The sequence below is a fragment of the Panthera pardus genome, unplaced genomic scaffold, assembly GCF_024362965.1.
Source record: "Panthera pardus isolate Hobbes unplaced genomic scaffold, ASM2436296v1 HiC_scaffold_15, whole genome shotgun sequence".
NCBI classification, from domain to species: domain Eukaryota; kingdom Metazoa; phylum Chordata; class Mammalia; order Carnivora; family Felidae; genus Panthera; species Panthera pardus.
Window position 1 is genome coordinate 15,652,304 of NW_026526710.1, and position 18,074 is coordinate 15,670,377.

General features: G+C 40.0%; 1 protein-coding gene across 1 annotated transcript in view; it reads right to left on the minus strand.

The window, feature by feature from the left end:
* Positions 1 to 18,074, minus strand: part of SFI1 (SFI1 centrin binding protein) — a 105,337-nt gene that overhangs the window by 17,953 nt on the left and 69,310 nt on the right. The window contains 4 exon segments of the mRNA XM_019426763.2: positions 8,864 to 8,994; positions 13,063 to 13,129; positions 14,521 to 14,618; positions 16,666 to 16,758. Coding sequence (XP_019282308.2) covers positions 8,864 to 8,994; positions 13,063 to 13,129; positions 14,521 to 14,618; positions 16,666 to 16,758 — 389 coding nt within the window.

The window sequence follows — 18,074 nt, forward strand, 5'->3', positions numbered from 1 at the left end:
CTCTCTCTGCCCCTCCCCCACTCATGCTCTGTCTCTGTCTCAGAAATAAATAAACATTAAAAAAAATTTTTTTAAGTAAGTAAATAAATAAATAACTCAGGAGTGAGGGGTGGAGAAATCAACTCATTGTTCCATATCTAGGAAAAGGTCCTTTTTTGTTTTTTTTAAGTTTATTTATTTTGAGAGAGAGTAAGTAAGAGAGAGCATGAGCAGGGGAGGGGCAAAGAGAGAGAATCCAAGCAGGCTCTGTATTGTTAGCACGGAGCCTGACACGGGCCTCAAACCCAGGAACTGGGACACCATGGCCTGAGCTGAAACTAAGAGTTGGACACTTAATGGACTGAGCCACCCAGGCACTGCCAGGAAAAGGTCCTTTAAAAATGAGAGTGAGAGTGAAAGAACCATCAACAAAAGCAGAGATAATTCATCTCCAGCTGACTCATACTATAAAAATGCTAAAGGATCTTCTTCAGGCTGAAAAGATGAAAGCATACAGACGAAAACTCAGATTTATAGGAAGAAACAAAGAATATTAAATATGGAAAATATGTGAGTATGTATAAAAGACTGTCTTTTTTCTCCTGTTAATTTTTAAAAAGAATTCTGTTTAAAGCAAAAATAGTAACATTACATGGGTAAAATGTAGGACAATAAATACCATCAAGGATAGAGAGGAAAGGAATTCTACTGTTTTTATATTCTTACACTTAACATGAAGTGGTATGATAGAATAGGTAATAAATTAACGATGCATATTATAATTCCTGGAATGACAATTTTATTTTTTATTTTTTTTAAGTTTATTTATTTTGAGAGAGAGAGAGCGCGTGCGGGAGGATGTATGAGCAAGAGAGGGGCAGAGAGAAAAAGAGGATCCCAAGCAGGCTCTGTGCTGTCAGCACGGAGCCCACCACAAGGCCCAAACCCATAAAACTGTGAGATCATGACCTGAACCAATATCAAGAGTCAGCCACTCAACCAATTGAGCCACCCAGGCATCCCTAGAAAGACAATTTTAAAAATACAAAAGGTATAGAGCTAAAGAGTCAATATAGGAAATAAAATGTAAATTTTAATTTACTTTTAATGTAAATTAAAATTTAAATGAACAATTAAAATTGTCCACTTAAATGAACAATTAAAATTTTTCATTTAAATGAACAATTAAAAATTTTTTAAATGAATAAGGCAGAAAAGAAGGAACAGAGAAACAAAAACTGGACATAGGCTCCAGCCCAACCATATCAACAATTACATTAAATATAAATGAACCACACACTAATTAAAAAGCAGAAATTGTCAGACTGGATAAAAAATTAACTTCAACTATATGCTGTTTACAGGACATGCTTTATTAAATAGGAAGACAAACAAACTGAAAGTAAGAGTGGGAAGGGTAAACCATGTAAACTGTAAATATAAAAAAAGCTGGTGAGAATATTTTAAGTCAAAGTAGACTTTGAGAAAAGAACTAGTACCAAAAATAAGGTTCATTTCAAAATGATACAAGGGCAATTCATGAGGAAAACATAACAATCATAACTGTACATGGACCAAATAACAGAGCTTCCAAAAACATGAAGCAAAACTGTTAGTATTACCAGGAGAAATAGACAAATCCATAATCATAACTAGAGATTTTTTTTTCTTTAGAGAAAGAGAGAGAGAGAGAGAGAGAGAGAATGCTCACACAAGTGGGAGAGGGGCAGAAGGAGAGGGAGAGACAGAATCCCAAGGAGGCTCCATGCCCAGCACAAAGCCTGACACGGGGTTTGATCGTATATGACCGTGAGATCACGACCTGAGCTGAAATCAAGAGTCAGATGCTTAACCAGCTAAGCCACCCAGACATCCCATAGCTAGAGATGTTTAACACTCCTCTGTAGTAATTGAGAGAACAAGTAGACAAACAAAAAACCTGTAAGGATATAAAAATTTGAAGATGATTACCAACCAAATCATCCTAATAGACATTTATAGAATACTATACCCAACAACTGTAGTATAAACATTCTTTTAAAGTGCACATGGGAAAAAACAAAAGTTCACCAAAAGAGACCACATATATGCGACCATAAAACATGTCAAAACAGTCAAAAACAATAGTATATCGGGGTACCTGGGTGGCTTAGTTGGTTAAGCATCCAACTGTGACTCAGGTCATGATCTCGGGGTTTGTGGGTTCAAGCCCCACATTGGGCTCTGACCCTGCTTTGGATTCTGTGTCTCCCTCTCTGTGCCCCTCTCCCACTTGTGCTCTCCCCCCCCTCAAAAATAAATAAAAACAAAAACAAAAAAACCACAATATATCAAGAAAATTCCTATTTGAACATTCCTATTGAAATTGAAAATTCCTATTTGAACATTTAAAATGGATAATCGAACAACAACAAAAAGAAAAGGTGGGGGTGAATGTCTGGCTCAGTTGACGGAGCATGTGATTCTTGATCTTGGGGCTATAAGTTCGAGCCCCATGCTGGTGTAGAGATTGCTAAAAAATAAATAAAATTAAAAAAAAAAACCCAAAAACCGTGATTTGTGCTTCTATCTTAAGGTTAAGAAAAAAAAAAAGAGGGCATATTAAATCCGAAGTAAGTAGAAAGAGAAGCAAAATGAAGAGCTGGAATCAACGTAAGAAAAATATACAATAAGAAAATCAGTAAAGCAAAAGTTAAAAAAAAAACACACACACAACCTGATAATTCCTAGTGAGACTAATCAAGAAAAAAAGAGAAAAAACACAAATTACCCAAATCAGGAATGAACAGGGTAGTATCATCATTAATTCTACAGACATTAAAAGAGTCAAAAACACTTTTATGAACAGCTTTCTGCCACTAAATGTGACACCTTGGATAGAACGAAAAATTCCTTGAAAAACAGCTCATCAAAACTAACATGAAAAGAAACTCTCAGTAGCTCTGTATCTATTTTCAAAATTAAATCTGTAACCAAAAACATATCCATAAAGGAAACTCTAGGTCCAGATAATTTCACTATTAAATTCTACAAAAATTTGAAAGAAATAAGAAAGACAAACATTACAAGAAAACTACAGACCGATATCCCTCATGAAAGTACATGTAAAATTTTCAAATAAAACATTAACAAACCAAAATCAACAGCATGTGAGGGACACCTGGGTGGCTCAATTGGTTAAGCATGTGACACTTGATTTCAGCTCAGGTCATGATCTCATGGCTTGTGAGTTCGAGCCCTGCATGCGGAGCCTGCTTGGGATGCGGAGGCCGCTTGGGATGCGGAGCCTGCTTGGGATTCTCTCTCTCTCTCTCTCTCTCTCTCTCTCTTTCCCTGTGCCCCCTCCCCCTAACTCTCTCTCTCTCAAAACAAATAAACAAAAACTTTTACAATATTTTAAAAAAATCAACAGCATGTGGAAAAGATAATATATCATGGCTAAGGGGGTTCTATATCTCAGGAATATGGGTTGATTTAATATAGAAATCAGGAAAACCATATGATCATCTCAATAAATAAAGAAAAAGCATCTGGAAAAATTTAACCACCATTCATAATAAAAACTCTCAATAAACAAAAGGGAACACTGTCAATCTAATAAAGGGTATCTATAAAAATACTCAATGGTGAAAACTGTTTTTGTTTTCCCAAGATAGGAAAAAGACAATTATGTATCCTCTCATTACCTCTGCTCAAGACTTTACTGGAGATGCTAGTTAGTGCAATAAGACAAGACTTTATATAATGGGATCATACAGTATGTGTTCTGTTGTATCTGGCTTTTATTTATTTTTTAGAGAGAAAGAGAGAAGAAGAGAGAGGCAGAGGGAGAAAGAGGGAGACAGAGAGAATCTTAAGCAGGCTCCATGCCCAGCACAGAGCTGACATGGGGCTTCATCTCACAACAGACTCAAATCAGTAAATGAATCTAGAAAGGTCACAAAGCACAAGGTATCAGTTGTATTTCTATACTGTAGGACAAACAATTGGAAATGAATTTTTAAAATAATTCTATTCACAGTATCATAAAAAAGGCATTTAGGAATAAATTTTATAATATACATACAAAACTCCTATACAAAGTTACAAAACATTGAGAAAACAAAGAAAAACTATATAAATAGAGACGTTCATGTTCACTTATTGGAAGTATCAATATGTTTAAGACGTCCAATCTCTCCTAAATTGATCTATATAGATTCAGTGCAATCCCAAATAAAAAAAAATCCCAGGAAAAATAAAATTGAAGAACTGATTTCAAAACTTGCTATAAAGATACAATAATCAAGACAGTATGGTAACAGCATAAGGATAAATGAGTAAATAAATGGAACAGAAGAGAAAGTCCAGAAATAGATGCAACTGATTTTCAACAAAGGTGTCAAGGTAATTCAATTCAGGAATGAAAAGTCTTTTCAACAAATAGTACTGGAAAAACCTGAAAAACAGAAAAAAGTTAATTCTTGGCTCCTACCTCAGACCATATACAGAAAAAAGTTCAAGATGATCACAGACCTACATGAAATGCTAAAACTATAAACCTTCCAGGGGAAATGTTGGAAAATATCTTTTAAGATCTTGGGTATAGGTAAATATTTTTTTGGAGAAAACCCAAAAATCAGTAATTATAAAAGAAAAAATTTGATGAACTGGACTGTAACAAAATTAAACAGGCTTGCTCATCAAAAAAATACTGTTAATTCATAAAGCCAGCTGCAAGGAAATGGTTTCTCCCAAGGTATGCAGCAGTTAGTTGTAAAATGCCACGAGGGCTTCTTTACTCTGAGTGGTGATTTCTTCCTTACCAATGATGCTCCAGACAAGCTTTGCTGTTTTCATTTATTCCTGAGGGCACACATAACAGTACTCCCTAGTGAACCCCACTGCTCATCCCTCCTAATTTTGCCTCAGAAACAGCAAACAATCCAGGGCACCTGGGTGGCTCAGTTGAGTGTCTGACTTCGGCTCAGGTCATGATCTCACAGTTCGTGAGCTGGGGCCCCACATCAGCTGTCTGCTCTTAGCACAGAGCCTGCTTAGGATCCTCTGTCTCCCTCTGTCTCTGCCCCTCTCCTGCTTGCTCTCTTTCAAAAATAAACATAAAAAAAAAAAAAAAAAAAAAAAAAAAAAAACAAGAAAGAAAGAAATAGTGAATAATCCAAAACTAATCCCTGTTTCTCTTTTCCCTCTTCAGAATCCTTTAGTGGGAACACAAACCTTACAAATTCCTTTCCCTCAGAAACAGCACCATTCCAGAATTCCTCTGGAATTCCCTCCTTCAAAGGCAATCAATCTGACTTGGTAAAACTACAGACTTTTGATCCTGGCTGATGAGGCTTTAAAAAGATGCTCAGCATTATTAGTTGACAGGAAATAAGACAGCACTCCACATCAACCAGAGTGGCTCAATTAAAAACACTGTCAAAACCAAATGTTGATGAGGATGTGGAACAACCAGGCTGGTGGGTGTATAATGACATGACCCCCTGTAGGATTAAGATTAAGCACATCTCTACCCTGTGATCCAAAAGTCGGCTTCTAGTATCTACTCAAGAGAAATGACAACACCATCCACCTAAAGGTTCACAGCAGATTTATTCATAATGGCCTCAAACTGGCAACAACTCATATGTTTAAATGGATCAAAATATTGTCTTATATTCATACAATACTACTCAGTAAACAAGAAACATGGCTCAACCTCAAAAATATTACATTGAACTTTAAAACAAGTCAGACACTGGGGCGCCTGGGTGGCTCAATGGATTAAGCATCTGACTCTTGATTTCAGCTCAGGGGATGATCTCACTGTTGTGAGATCAAGCCCCATATCAGCTCTGTGCTGGGCATGGAGCCTGCTTAAGATTCTCTCTCTCTCCCTCTGCCCTTCCCTTCTCTCTCTCTCTCTTTCTCTCTCTCTCAAAAGATAAATAATAAAAGCCAGAAACAACAGAACATACACTGTATGATCCCATTATATAAAGTTCAAAAACATGCAAAATTAACCTGGGATGATAGTTACATGTGGGGGTTAGGAATTAACTGGAAGGAAATGAGGGAACTTTCTGAGGTGATGGAAATGTTGTGGATCTTGACCGGGTTGTTGATTATCCAGGTATACAATTTGTGAAAACTCATCAAACTATTTACTTAACATATGTGCCTTTCACTATTAATTTTAGCTCAATTAAAAAAAAAAAAAAAGACAAAACAGTCTTGTCTCATTCTCAGAATAGTATTTCACTGGTAGGTTAAGAAACGACAATTTTTAGTTGTCATTCATGAGTTCCCACTATAAATTCTGTCCATATTCCTAAGATATTTAAAAAATATCCTAAGAATTATGGAAAAATAGAACATACATATTTTGGGGGAACTCTGATTTGCTAAACTCCGTACGAAACCTATGAATATTCATTTACTGTAGGAATCACAAATCAATTCTAGGGGTTAGGAGGAAGGCTGATATTTTGTGCTGACATTCTGTTTGTATTCCACATGGATTATCTCACTACTTTTCATGACAACCCTATAAGATAGGGTCTGAACTCGGGCCTGTCTAGCTTCCAAGCCAGGCTCTCCATCACTTTGCTCCCTCATGACCAGAAAGGCAGGAACCTAAAAAACTAAGTTTTCTAAAAAGATCCAACTAAACTAAAACAAGATAAAATCCAGATCAGGCTAAATCCACATCAGACCTTGGTTATCTTCCAAGCCTTCTGCCTACTTCCCGTCTCCAATTCACCCTCCACCTTTTTGTCTCACGAATGATAACTGTAAAATCACCCAAGACTGATCCCCAACAAAAATCCTTTAATTAAAAAATTTTTTAAAACTTCTACTTTTTTTTAAGTTTATTTATTTATTTTGAGAGAGACAGAGACAGTACAAGTGGGGAAGGGGCAAAGAGAGAGAGAGAGAGAGAGGAAGACAGAGAATCCCAAGCAGGTTCCACATGGTCAGCATGGAGCCCAGTGTGGGGCTCGAACCCATGAAACTCTGAGATCAGGACCTGAGCTGAAACCAAGAGTCAGATGCTTAACCGAGTGAGCCACCCAGGTGCCTCAACAAAAATTCTTTTAGAAACTCCTCTTGGCTATTGTGTGTGTGTGTGTGTGTGTGTGTGTGTGTGTGTGTGTGTGTGTGTTTAATGTTTATTTGTTTTTGAGAGAGACAGAGTATGAGCGGGGGAGGGGCAGAGAGAGAGGGAGACACAGAATTCAAAGCAGGCTCCAGGCTCTGAACTGTCAGCACAGAGCCCGATTCGGGGCTCGAACTCATGAGCTGTGAGATCATGACATGAGCTGAAGTTGGACACTTAACTGACTGAGCCACCTAGGTACCCCTCCTCTTGGCTATTTTGAAAGTACTCTCAAAATGTGAAAGTCTCTGCAGCATGCCAAAATACAAAAAAGCAACAGAATAAATCATGACTTTGTAAAAGAAACAAAGGGTGTGTGTGTGTGTGTGTCTGTGTGTGTGTGTGTGTGTGTGTTAAGTATTAATGACATTTTTCAAAGGAATCTTATATCAGACATCAATACAGGAACTAGGTAAAGGTGAAGCCATAGTCTGCAGAAGGGGAAAAGGTAAGTGCTGTCCCCTTGTCAGCCTCTAATTTCTCAGGGCTTCCCCCTAATAATCTTCTCCTTGAACTTTGTGCTAAGGACTCAGATTTCTGGCTGATCCCCTCAGACTAGCACTCAGAGTCCTTCAAAGTCAAAATCATTGTAACTTCTCCTACATCCCTACCTCTTGGTCTCTCTGTCCTAAATTGATATACACTTTTCTCAGGGCAATCTCCACAACTATCACTTTACTAGTTACATGCACCTGCTTAAATATCTGTTATCTTTCTATGGGCCTGGGTGATCCCCTGGGTCTGGTCCTCCTCATCTTGCCCACTCCTGCCATCCATCCTCACCCCTCAGCTCATAGCATGCTTCCCCCAGGGACTTCCCTCAGCACCAGCTCTGAGCTCTAGAAGAACTCGGGGCTGACATAATTGAGGACACATGGATCTAGTCTCTGGAATGGTTCCTCAATTGTTTCTTGTGTATCAGTCTTACCTCCTCACAAAGATTGAAAGTTTCTACAAAGTCATCAAAAAGATCTTCCTTTTGATCTAGCACAAAGTCCCTGGAGTCAAGGAGACCTGAACTGAAACCTGGCTCTGCCACTTACTGGTTGTTTTACATGGGGGAGTCATTTGTCATTTTGAGCCTGTTCTCTTAGGACTGCTGTGAGAAGGAAAATTATTAATGAAGTTGGTGATGTCATAGGTGAATGAGCTTATATATCTGTTTCCTTTCTCCCATCACACCACACCCACCACAGTGGTAGACACACAGTCAGTGATTATTAAGTTCTTTGTTATATTCTGCCAGAATGCAGCAAGGATCTGCTATGGGCAAATTTTACCTCTGTGGGAGCTAAAAAGACAGCTCTCTGCTCTTTGCCCATCCTAATTTTGTTGACGACTATATTTCAAACTTCAGAAATTCAGGTCTAGCAGAACAGGAAGCAAGCATTTCAGGGAAATCACACTCGAGAATGCCTGCCAAGGCAAAGCAAGGTCCAACCACACTCTGATCCAGAAAGCTAATGGGCAGCTTTAATGGAGCTCACACTGGCTTGCAATGAGGAAAGGGGCATAAAACTCGGGCTGTTCTGAAAGCATTTGCAATAAAGATGAGCAAAAGCTTTCCCAGGAGAAATAGTGGCTGTCTTTTCCTGCTCCATGAAATCAATGAGCCCACCTAATTGAAAAACCAGGAAGAACCAGGGCCTAGGGGCCTAGGAAGCAGAAAAACAACACAAATGGCAGTGGGGGCAGCAGAATTAGACCTGAGAAGCCTGCACAGACAGGAGCTGCACAGCATACCTGTGAAAGAGTGCTGCTCTTGCATTGAGGACACTTTCCTGCTGGTGCCATCGCCAGAGTTTTCTCCATGCGTGAAAGGCCACAGGCAGGGCTCTCTGCTGGAAGTGACTGTCTGCTCTGGACTGCAGCCGCTACAGTAAAACAATGAATGGCCTTTATTTGTACATTATATTATTAAAAAAAAAAATGACCTTTCAGGGTCACACTCTAGAGGGACAGTTGCTTTCTACACAAAATTGAGAAAAAGATTAAGATAATTATTTTTAATCTTTGTCAACACAATAGGTGAAGAATGAAATATGAGAAGGAAGAGATTTTTACTTTAAAAACAGGTTGAGGGGTGCCTGGGTGGCTCAGTCGGTTGAGCTCCCGACTTCGGCTCAGGTCATGATCTCGCGGTCTGTGAGTTTAAGCCCCGCATCAGGCTCGTGCTGACAGCTCAGAGCCTGGAGCCTGTTTCAGATTCTGTGTCTCCCTCTCTCTCTGACCTCCCCCGTTCATGCTGTCTCTCCCTGTCTCAAAAATAAATAAACGTTAAAAAAAATTAAAAAAAAAAAAAAAAAAAACAGGTTGAGCATCTCTTCACACATTTGTGTGTGTGTGCATATATACATGCATATATCTAAATGTTTTGTCCTATGTACTAAGTGTTCATACCATTGCCTGTTTTACATCTGCCAGTGCTTACCTCAGTGATATAAATGGGCTTTTTGAACCTTACAAAATTTATCAGTTCTTTGTCATGTGTGTTAACAACACTGTTCCCACCCTGTAATATATCTTTTGATTTTGTTTATGATGTTCATTTGCAATACAGATTCTTTAAATTTTTATGTAATTATGAAAGGCTACTACTATATCACTAAATATCAGTAGGAAGACAGAAAACCAACATAAAAAAATACATATGCCTTCATGATCCAAAACTTTGGGATAAAACGTGGTAGATTTTAAAACAGGACCTCCAATTCTTGGGTCTTCCTTTACTGAAAAGTCCCATCCCCTTGAATCTGGGCAGGATAGTGACTGCTTTGACCAACAGAGAATGGTGAAAATATCAACATGTGACTTCGGAGGCTAGGTCATGAAAGGCCACACAGCTTGTGTCTGGTTCACTGTGACACTTTTGGAGTGAGCAGCGACACAGGAAGTCTGACCGCCCTGAGGCCACCATCATCATGCGTGAGGCAATCCAAGCCTCTCAGAGAGGCCTGATGTAGGTGCTCTGGTTAACAATCCCAGATGAGCTCAGTCTTCGAGTTATTCCAGTCCAGGAACCAGCCATGTGAGTAAAGAAACTTCTAGATGATCCTAATGCCCTGCCATCAGACTTCCCAGCTGAGGCCCCAGTAATCATGGAGCAAAGACCAACCACCTTTGTTATGTCTTCTTTCAATTTTTGACCCACAGAATCCATAGGCGTAATAAAATGGTTGTTTTTTTTTAATTTTTTTAATGTTTATTTATTTTTGAGACAGAGACAGAGCATGAACGGGGGAGGGTCAGAGAGAGAGGGAAACACAGAATCTGAAACAGGCTCCAGGCTCTGAGCAGTCAGCACAGGGCCCGACACGGGGCTCAAACTCACGGACTGCGAGATCGTGACCTGAGCCGAAGTCGGACGCTTAACCGACTGAGCCACCCAGGCGCCCCAAAATGGTTGTTTTTTTTAAGCCACTGGGTTTGGGGTGATTTTTCACATAGCAACAGATAACTGAACAGTAAGCATATGTGTGTGTGTGTGAATATATGATATACATACTCCCACACACACGGAGGAAAAAAGATACCAGACTTACTCACCAAATGTTATCTTAAGACTATGGGTGTTTTATTTTTTTTTTCTTTTATGTATTCCTACACTTCTCAAATTATAATGTCTATATATTGCTTAAGGGCATTTACATTTTCAAATGTAAACAGAAGTAGAAGCAATACTATAATGAATCCCCATGAACTTACCATCTAGCCCCAACAATTAGCAAACATTTTGCCATTCTTTACATATTACTTTTTAAAAAGAAAGAAACCCACAATGAATAATATTTTTATCTTTGCCTGAAATAGAAAGAACTGATGTTCTCCCTAAAGAACTTGATGTTCTCTGATGTCATCTCCTTAGATGACGTTCAGATTGTTAGCTAAAGATTTGAAAAGAAAAAAAAATCCAACAGCAACTAAGCAAGGGCTCTTACTATTTTTCAGACCTTCTATATTATGCAGGCCATGTAAGAGCAGTGTGAGAGATAAGAACACTGACACTTGCCTTGACCTTTCCACCAATGCTGGGTCCCAGTGTCCAGGGACTCTCTTTTTCCAGGAGGAAAATAGGAGACTCTCTGTTTCTTTTCCACCTTAAATAAACACTTTTCAACCCTAGCAAGCAGATTCTTTTTCTAAAAGGTCTCTATCTTCTGGTGAGCTTGCATTAAATGAGCTTAAGAGACCAAGTGGCAACATCCTTTCAGAAACAGCCACATCATCCAAAGGAATGTCAAATAATGCAGCAACTCTAAGCATTTTCCAGGTGTGGAAGGCAAACGATGCCCTAGGCTGATACCACCCAAAGAGCAAGAATTGGGATGATCTTTAGGAAAAACTCCAAAGCAACCAATGGCAGTCTGTCTGTTAACTTGTTTGTTCATTCATTTGTCTAAACATTAGTTGGCACGTTCCCTTTGTCAACACTGTCGAGCTGAGAAGAAAGAGACAGGGTCTACCCTCAAGTAGCTCACAGTCTGGCAGGAGAGAGGCATGTAGACACCTACATAATGATATGATGAATATGCTGGTAAAACCACACATGGTGTGGCGCTGGGGAAAGAGGTAGCACCTGAGCTGAACAGGTAGGAGGGACAGGGAAGTGCAGGTACAGAGATGCCTGGGTGGCTCAGCTGGTTAAGCGACCAGCTCTTGATTTTGGCTCAGGTCATGATGTCATGGTTTGTGAGATCAAGCCCCACACTGAGCTCTGTGCTGACAACACGGAGCCTGCTTGTGATTCTCTCTCCCTGTCTCTGCCACTCCCCTGCCATCTCTCTCTCTCAAAATAAATAAGTAAACTTAAGAAAAAAAGTGCAGGTACAGTGAGAAGCACATTCAGGGAAGGACTTGCAGCTTAGCTGTTATGAAGGAACAGAGTGGTAATAGGAAAGGGCAGAGAAACAGCCAGAGACCAGCTCCCAAAGGAGTTTGTACACCTTGTTAGAAAATTCAGATTCTATCTCAACACTATGAGGAAACAGCCAAATTCTTCAGATTCATGTGTTAGACTTTAGAAGCAGACGGTGGTGGGGGTGGAGAAGGCAGCAGAAAAACAACTGGCAGGAGTTTGGTTTGTGTCTTCCTCCATTTCACCATGGATGGCCAAAAAGAGCCATGGGCAGCACCACTTACTACTGCAATGCCCATGCAGACATTATCAGTTGAACACAAATTCCCCCAAGCCTAAAGGTGGCCTTGAAATCCTTGGTTCAGCACTCTCAACAGCTGCTCCCATCATTACAGCTAATTTGCCACCCTGGTGCTAAATTACAAGGCCTGCGGGAGCAGGAATTTTACTTGGTTTGTATCACAACTGTATTCTCAGTGCTTAGCAGTGTCTGAGGTACAGCAGATGCTAAATGAGTCTTTCTTAAATGGAACTGATTAGAGGGTGCCTGGCTGGCTCAGTTAGAAGAGCATGCAACTCTTCATCTCGGGGTTGTGAGTTTGAGCCCCACGTCAGGTGTAGAGATTACTTAAATAAAACTTTAAAAAAATGGAACTGAATCCTTTCTCAATCTACCTTTACTAATTTGCCAGCCTGACCCTCACATCCTCCCACCTGCTGTGGGTACAGGTCTCACACTGTTTAGCGCTCAGACACAGCACTTACGTTCTGTACCTTTTCCAGTACTTCCTGAAGGTTGGCCACCTAATATAATAAGTGAGTAATGATGTGAATGGAATGGCTGGTTAAGAGCTCATCACTCTCAGCATGTGCGTTTTCCCAGCAGATGAAGGAATGGGGCTTATGGAAACTTTCCAATGTCACTAGAGGGATCTGGGGGAAATACCTTTGAGCTTTTTACAGCAACCCCTCTTCCAAATCAGAACACTAAGACCCCTTAGTATAGGTCTTTTCCAAGAATCTTTCCAAAGCAAATGGATCCAAGAATGTAACCCAGTGGAATTATCTACTATGAAGTACTCCATACCTGCTTGTATCGTCTCTTCTGAGTATACAGTAACCACAATTTGATACACTTGCATAGCAACGTTATTCTGAAATAAAACACATAACACCAAGGTATTGCCTATTGCACTTTCAGGCTTTGGGTCTTAAAAATGCTGTTTGGGGGCACCTGAGTGGCTCAGTTGGTTAAGTGTCTGACTCTTGATTTCAGCTCAGATCACGATCTCACAATTGTGAGATCAAGTCCTGCATCGGGCTCTGTGCTGAGCATGGAGCCTGCTTAAGAATCTTTTTCTCCCTCTGCTCTGCCCCTGCTCCCATGCACACTCACTCTCGTAAGTAAATGAAATGAAATGAAATGAAATGAAATATTAAAATAAAATAAAATAAAATAAAATTAAATTAAATTAAATTAAATTAAAATAAAATAAAATAAAATAAAAATAAAAATGTTGCTTGTTTTTTTAAGACTGGAAAGTCTGGGTGTGGTTACATCTTAGCATTAAAGGCACCCCATGGGTTTCACTCTGGGAGAGAGAGAAATAAGAACCTATTATTCAACATGAAATCTGTCAACCCGATTTTGGGCTGTGGCTTGCCCCCAAATTTTGACAACTTTCTTACAAACCTAAGTAGATCACCAAGCACAGTGTCTCTGGAACTTGAGTAATACATATGAAATCCCCTAACTATCCTGAACTTTCTGGTTTTATGACTAGTCTGGGGCTTGTGTAGGACCACCTGGGTCTGTGACAAGCTCCTTTCACAAAAGTGATACTAAGAGTGAGAACCACATTCAGTTCTGTAAACCAGGATTTAGAGCAATGACAGACCCTGATAACTCCAAATTTAGTTAAATAATGAGATTCTCAACAACTCATTAAAAAAGTGCTCCAAAATGGGACCTACAACTATGCAAATTAAGTTGATTATACTACTGGGGAGGAGGGCACGTTGAACATTTCTGGCAGCAAGAAAGTGAACAGTGGTTCCCTCTGAAGAACCTAATGAATTGGACTTAGGAATTGGAGGGATTCAGAGAGCTTTCAGTTTTCACTTTATACCTGCATTCCTCACAGACATGTAGTGCTTATTTATTTTAATTGAATAATTAACTCCAAAAAACTCAAGACACTCTCTGCATTCTTCAAGACCAAGCCACAAATACTCACTCGCCTAAACCTTCTCTTTAACACTACCAATGCATGAATTCTAAGATGTGAACGTCACTGCAGCCTGAAGGATTGAGGCAGAGAACCAGCAGGTACATACTTTAAACTATGGTGACCAAGAACCAACACAAACATCTTCACTCCACCTCTCATCTGATGAGCTAAAAGGAAAATGCAAGCTCAGGAACTGCTGGTTTATAGCAGGGCCTTTCTGAATCTGCCTAGTCATGCAGGGACAATAAGTGCTCACTTCTGGAGTGCAGCGAGTCAGTCCCCAGAGAGCCCTAGGAGAAGGCCAGAGTTCCTACCTGCAGTGGTCCCAGGCAGCACGCAGTGAGGGGAGCTGCTCCCTCTCTTCCCTCTGCTCAATTCGAGACTGCCAGAGGTTCCAGAACCTGTGCAGCAGCTGAAGTAAAACAGGAAGGAAACAGAGGTTTATTAAGCCAAAAGGTAAAATGATCTCTCTTAATCTATTAGCAAATCCTTACCCCAAAAGACTACAAGTTCCCCCAAAGCAGGAATTACCTTAGCCAGGAGTACCCAACATATAACAGGTTTACAAAATATTTACAGCTAAGCTATACAGAGCTATTGTGGGCCAACATAAAAGGCAAAAAGATGGATTTTCCAGTTTATGGAAATCAGAATGAAGAAGCTGAAGCTATTCCTCATCTGGGCCTCATAGAAGACAATGGCATTTTATCTTTTTTTGTTTGTTTGTTTTATTTTTGAGAGAGAGAGAAGAGGGGCACACAGGCAGAGAGAGAGATAGGGAGAGGGAGACACAGAATCCGAAGCAGGCTCCAGGCTCTGAGCTGTCAGCACAGAGCCTGATGCGGGGGTCAAACTCATGAACCATGGGATCATGACCTGAGCTGAAGTCGGATGCTTAACTGAGCCACCCAGGTGCCCCAACAATGCCATTTTAAAAGTTAAAACTGATCTTATCAGATATTACTGCCTATGAAATAGGCTTGCCAAAAAAAAAAAGAAAAAAAGTTTAACTTCAGTCTAATCAAGCCCTTAAATCTAACCATTAGTTTACACGAACAATATTTTAAAAAAAGATGAAATGGCATCACAAGGAAACCGATAAATCGAGAGTATGGAATATTGTACAAAATAGTTGGCCCTCCTTTTCCAAAAATCAGTGTGATTGAAAAAAAAAAGTACACCTTATGCTAAGTGAACTAAGTCAGTCACAAAAGGGTATGTACTGGGGGCACCTGAGTGGCTTAGCTAAGCATCTGACTTTGGCTCATGTCATAATCTCAGCTGTGCTGACAGCTCAGAGCCTGGAGCCTGCTTCAGATTCTGTGTCTCCCTCTCTCTCTGCCCCTCCCCTGCTCATGCTCAGTCTCCGATTCTCAAAAATAAACGCTAAAACAAACAAAGGGCATGTACTGTAAATATGAGGTTCCTACAGTAGTCAAATTCATAGAGACAGAAAGGAGAAAGGTGGTTGTCAGGTGCTGGGGGTGGAGGGGGGAGAAGAGTGGGAAGTTAGTGTTTGATGGAGACAGAATTTTAGTTTTTCAAGATGAAAAAAGTTCTGGAGATGGATGGCAGTGATGGTTGCACAATAATGGGAATGTGCTCAATGTCACTGAACTGTACTCTTGACAGTGGTTAAGATGATAAATTTTGTTATTTTTTTTTACTACAATTACAAAATAAACATGTTAAACAAAAGAAGTAGAAGGAGGAGGGCTGTTATTAAGAGGCTTAAAGATATAACCAAATATAGTGAGTCACCAACCCTTTATTGGATCCTGGTTTGAAAAAAACATCTATAAAGACATTTTGAGGGCAACTGTGAAGATCTGAATATTGGCTGGGCATTGGATCAAATTAGGGAATTACTGTTCATTTTATTAAGGATGACAATGATATTGTGGTTATGAAGGAAAATGTTATTTTTGGGCGATGCATGCCGAAAAGTTTAGGCGTAATGTTTCATGTTGTCTGTAATTTACTTTAAAATGATTCAGCAAAAAAATGTAAATATTAATAATCAGCTAATATTTGAATTTAGATTGTAAGTATATAAATGTTCATTATACTGTTCTTTATATTTTTCTGTATGTTTGGACATTTTCATAATGAAAAACAAAACCAAAAAACCCCATCCTCCTAAACCCAGAAACGCGATCTATAAGTAGAGATAGGATGTTTGTTGCCCTCAGGTAAACCAACCACTGAAGACAACAGATTCCCAGTGCAAACACCACCTGGAATGCAAGACTCAAAGTGTATTCCCTAGATCAGGAGCCTGACCTCTGAGTCTGCTATCAAGTTTCTGAGCAAACAGATACAAAATGAGATTAGGGAAAACCAAGAGTTAGCCAGTATGGCTAACTAGAGAAAATGGACACTAAGGTTTTGGAGTCTAAAAAGTCTGGACAAAACTCTACAATGGCCATCAGAGGTCCCTTCATACAGATGACCCTCACCATTATGTCATGCTGCTGGTGAGCAAGGTTCCTTTTTATTTGCTGGAGACGGGCGTGGGTCACATTGTCTTTTAGGGCTCGAAAACAGAAGTGCTGTGAATAGAAGGAAGGACACAACTAGTTACAAATCAGCAGCATCTGTAAAAGTAAGAGCAGCTAAGCCAGAGGCTCAGTCGTGGATATTCACAGCTGCTCCCATGTCCCTGGGATCCTTTCTGCTTTGAGATTCAGTTGGGAGTCTGATACAAGCCAGCCCACACAGTAGGCACTTAATAAATAGCTGTCTAACTGATCCTCCGCTGTCCACTGTTACTGCACAAGAACAAACACACCCTCACCTCTGACCAGGAGAGATACCATGGCCCAGAGGGAACACTACAGACAAAGGTTAAAAACATCAACTTTGCCTCTCAGAAAAAGAGACAGACTTTTAGCTTATGGTGTGTTTTTTTCAAGCCATGTGTGTGTGGAGGGGGTGTCAACATGCACACTTATACAATTAGAAAGTAGTTTTGTAGAATAGAATAAAAGGAGGAGAGGGAAGCCTTGGTGAGTTAGGGGGGCTGGGGTAGGGGTAGGGGCAAGATGCGAGACTGGCTCCAGCTCCAGCAATACTGCCTCACATGTCACCTAAGCAAAGCCTATTCTCCAATGCCCTGGGCTCCAGTTTTCTGAGACAGAAGTGAAGCGTTTAGGGGTTTTCATATTGTGGTCTGTGGAACCCCAGAGGCTCCTGAAAGTGTCTGAAGATCTCCTTATGTGGTGAGGGTTGGGGAGAGCAGCAGAAGAGGGACTACTCCCCAGACTCTGCTTCATCCGCAGAATTTCTACGTTGATTGATTTCACAGACTAGGTTCCCACAATTAAAAAGAGGGCCTGCTCTTGGAGTCGTGAGTTCAAGTCACATATTGGGTGTAGTAGAGAGTACTTAAAAACAAAAGAAGAAAAAGAGGGCCCACCATGTAAAAAAGTGCAGTACTAGATCACCTCCAAGTTTCCCTTACAACTCCAGACCCTCTGACCCCACACCATTACCATTTCTTATCCAAAATGAAAACAGGGACACATACAATGGAACAGAGCTTCTTGAGTGAAGCTAATCCCACAACCAGATATACCTGAAGAGCATTATGTGGGCCTGGGTTCCCCAAAAGTGGATGGTTAAGCAGGGTTGGTAACTATGGTTTTGAAGCAACTCCTGTGTGTAGATAGGCTTTCTATTACAAAATGTGCTTTCTTCTTATCACATACTATATAATTAGTTTATAGTTTTTATAATTAGTTTATAGAGTTTTTTAAACATGGTAATGTCACATCTTGGACCTTGGTCAGTTGTGCTGTTAAAGATTAAACACTAAAACTTTGGCAGTTCCTGAAGAAGAAAAAAAAAAAAAGGCCTTGAGAGGCTT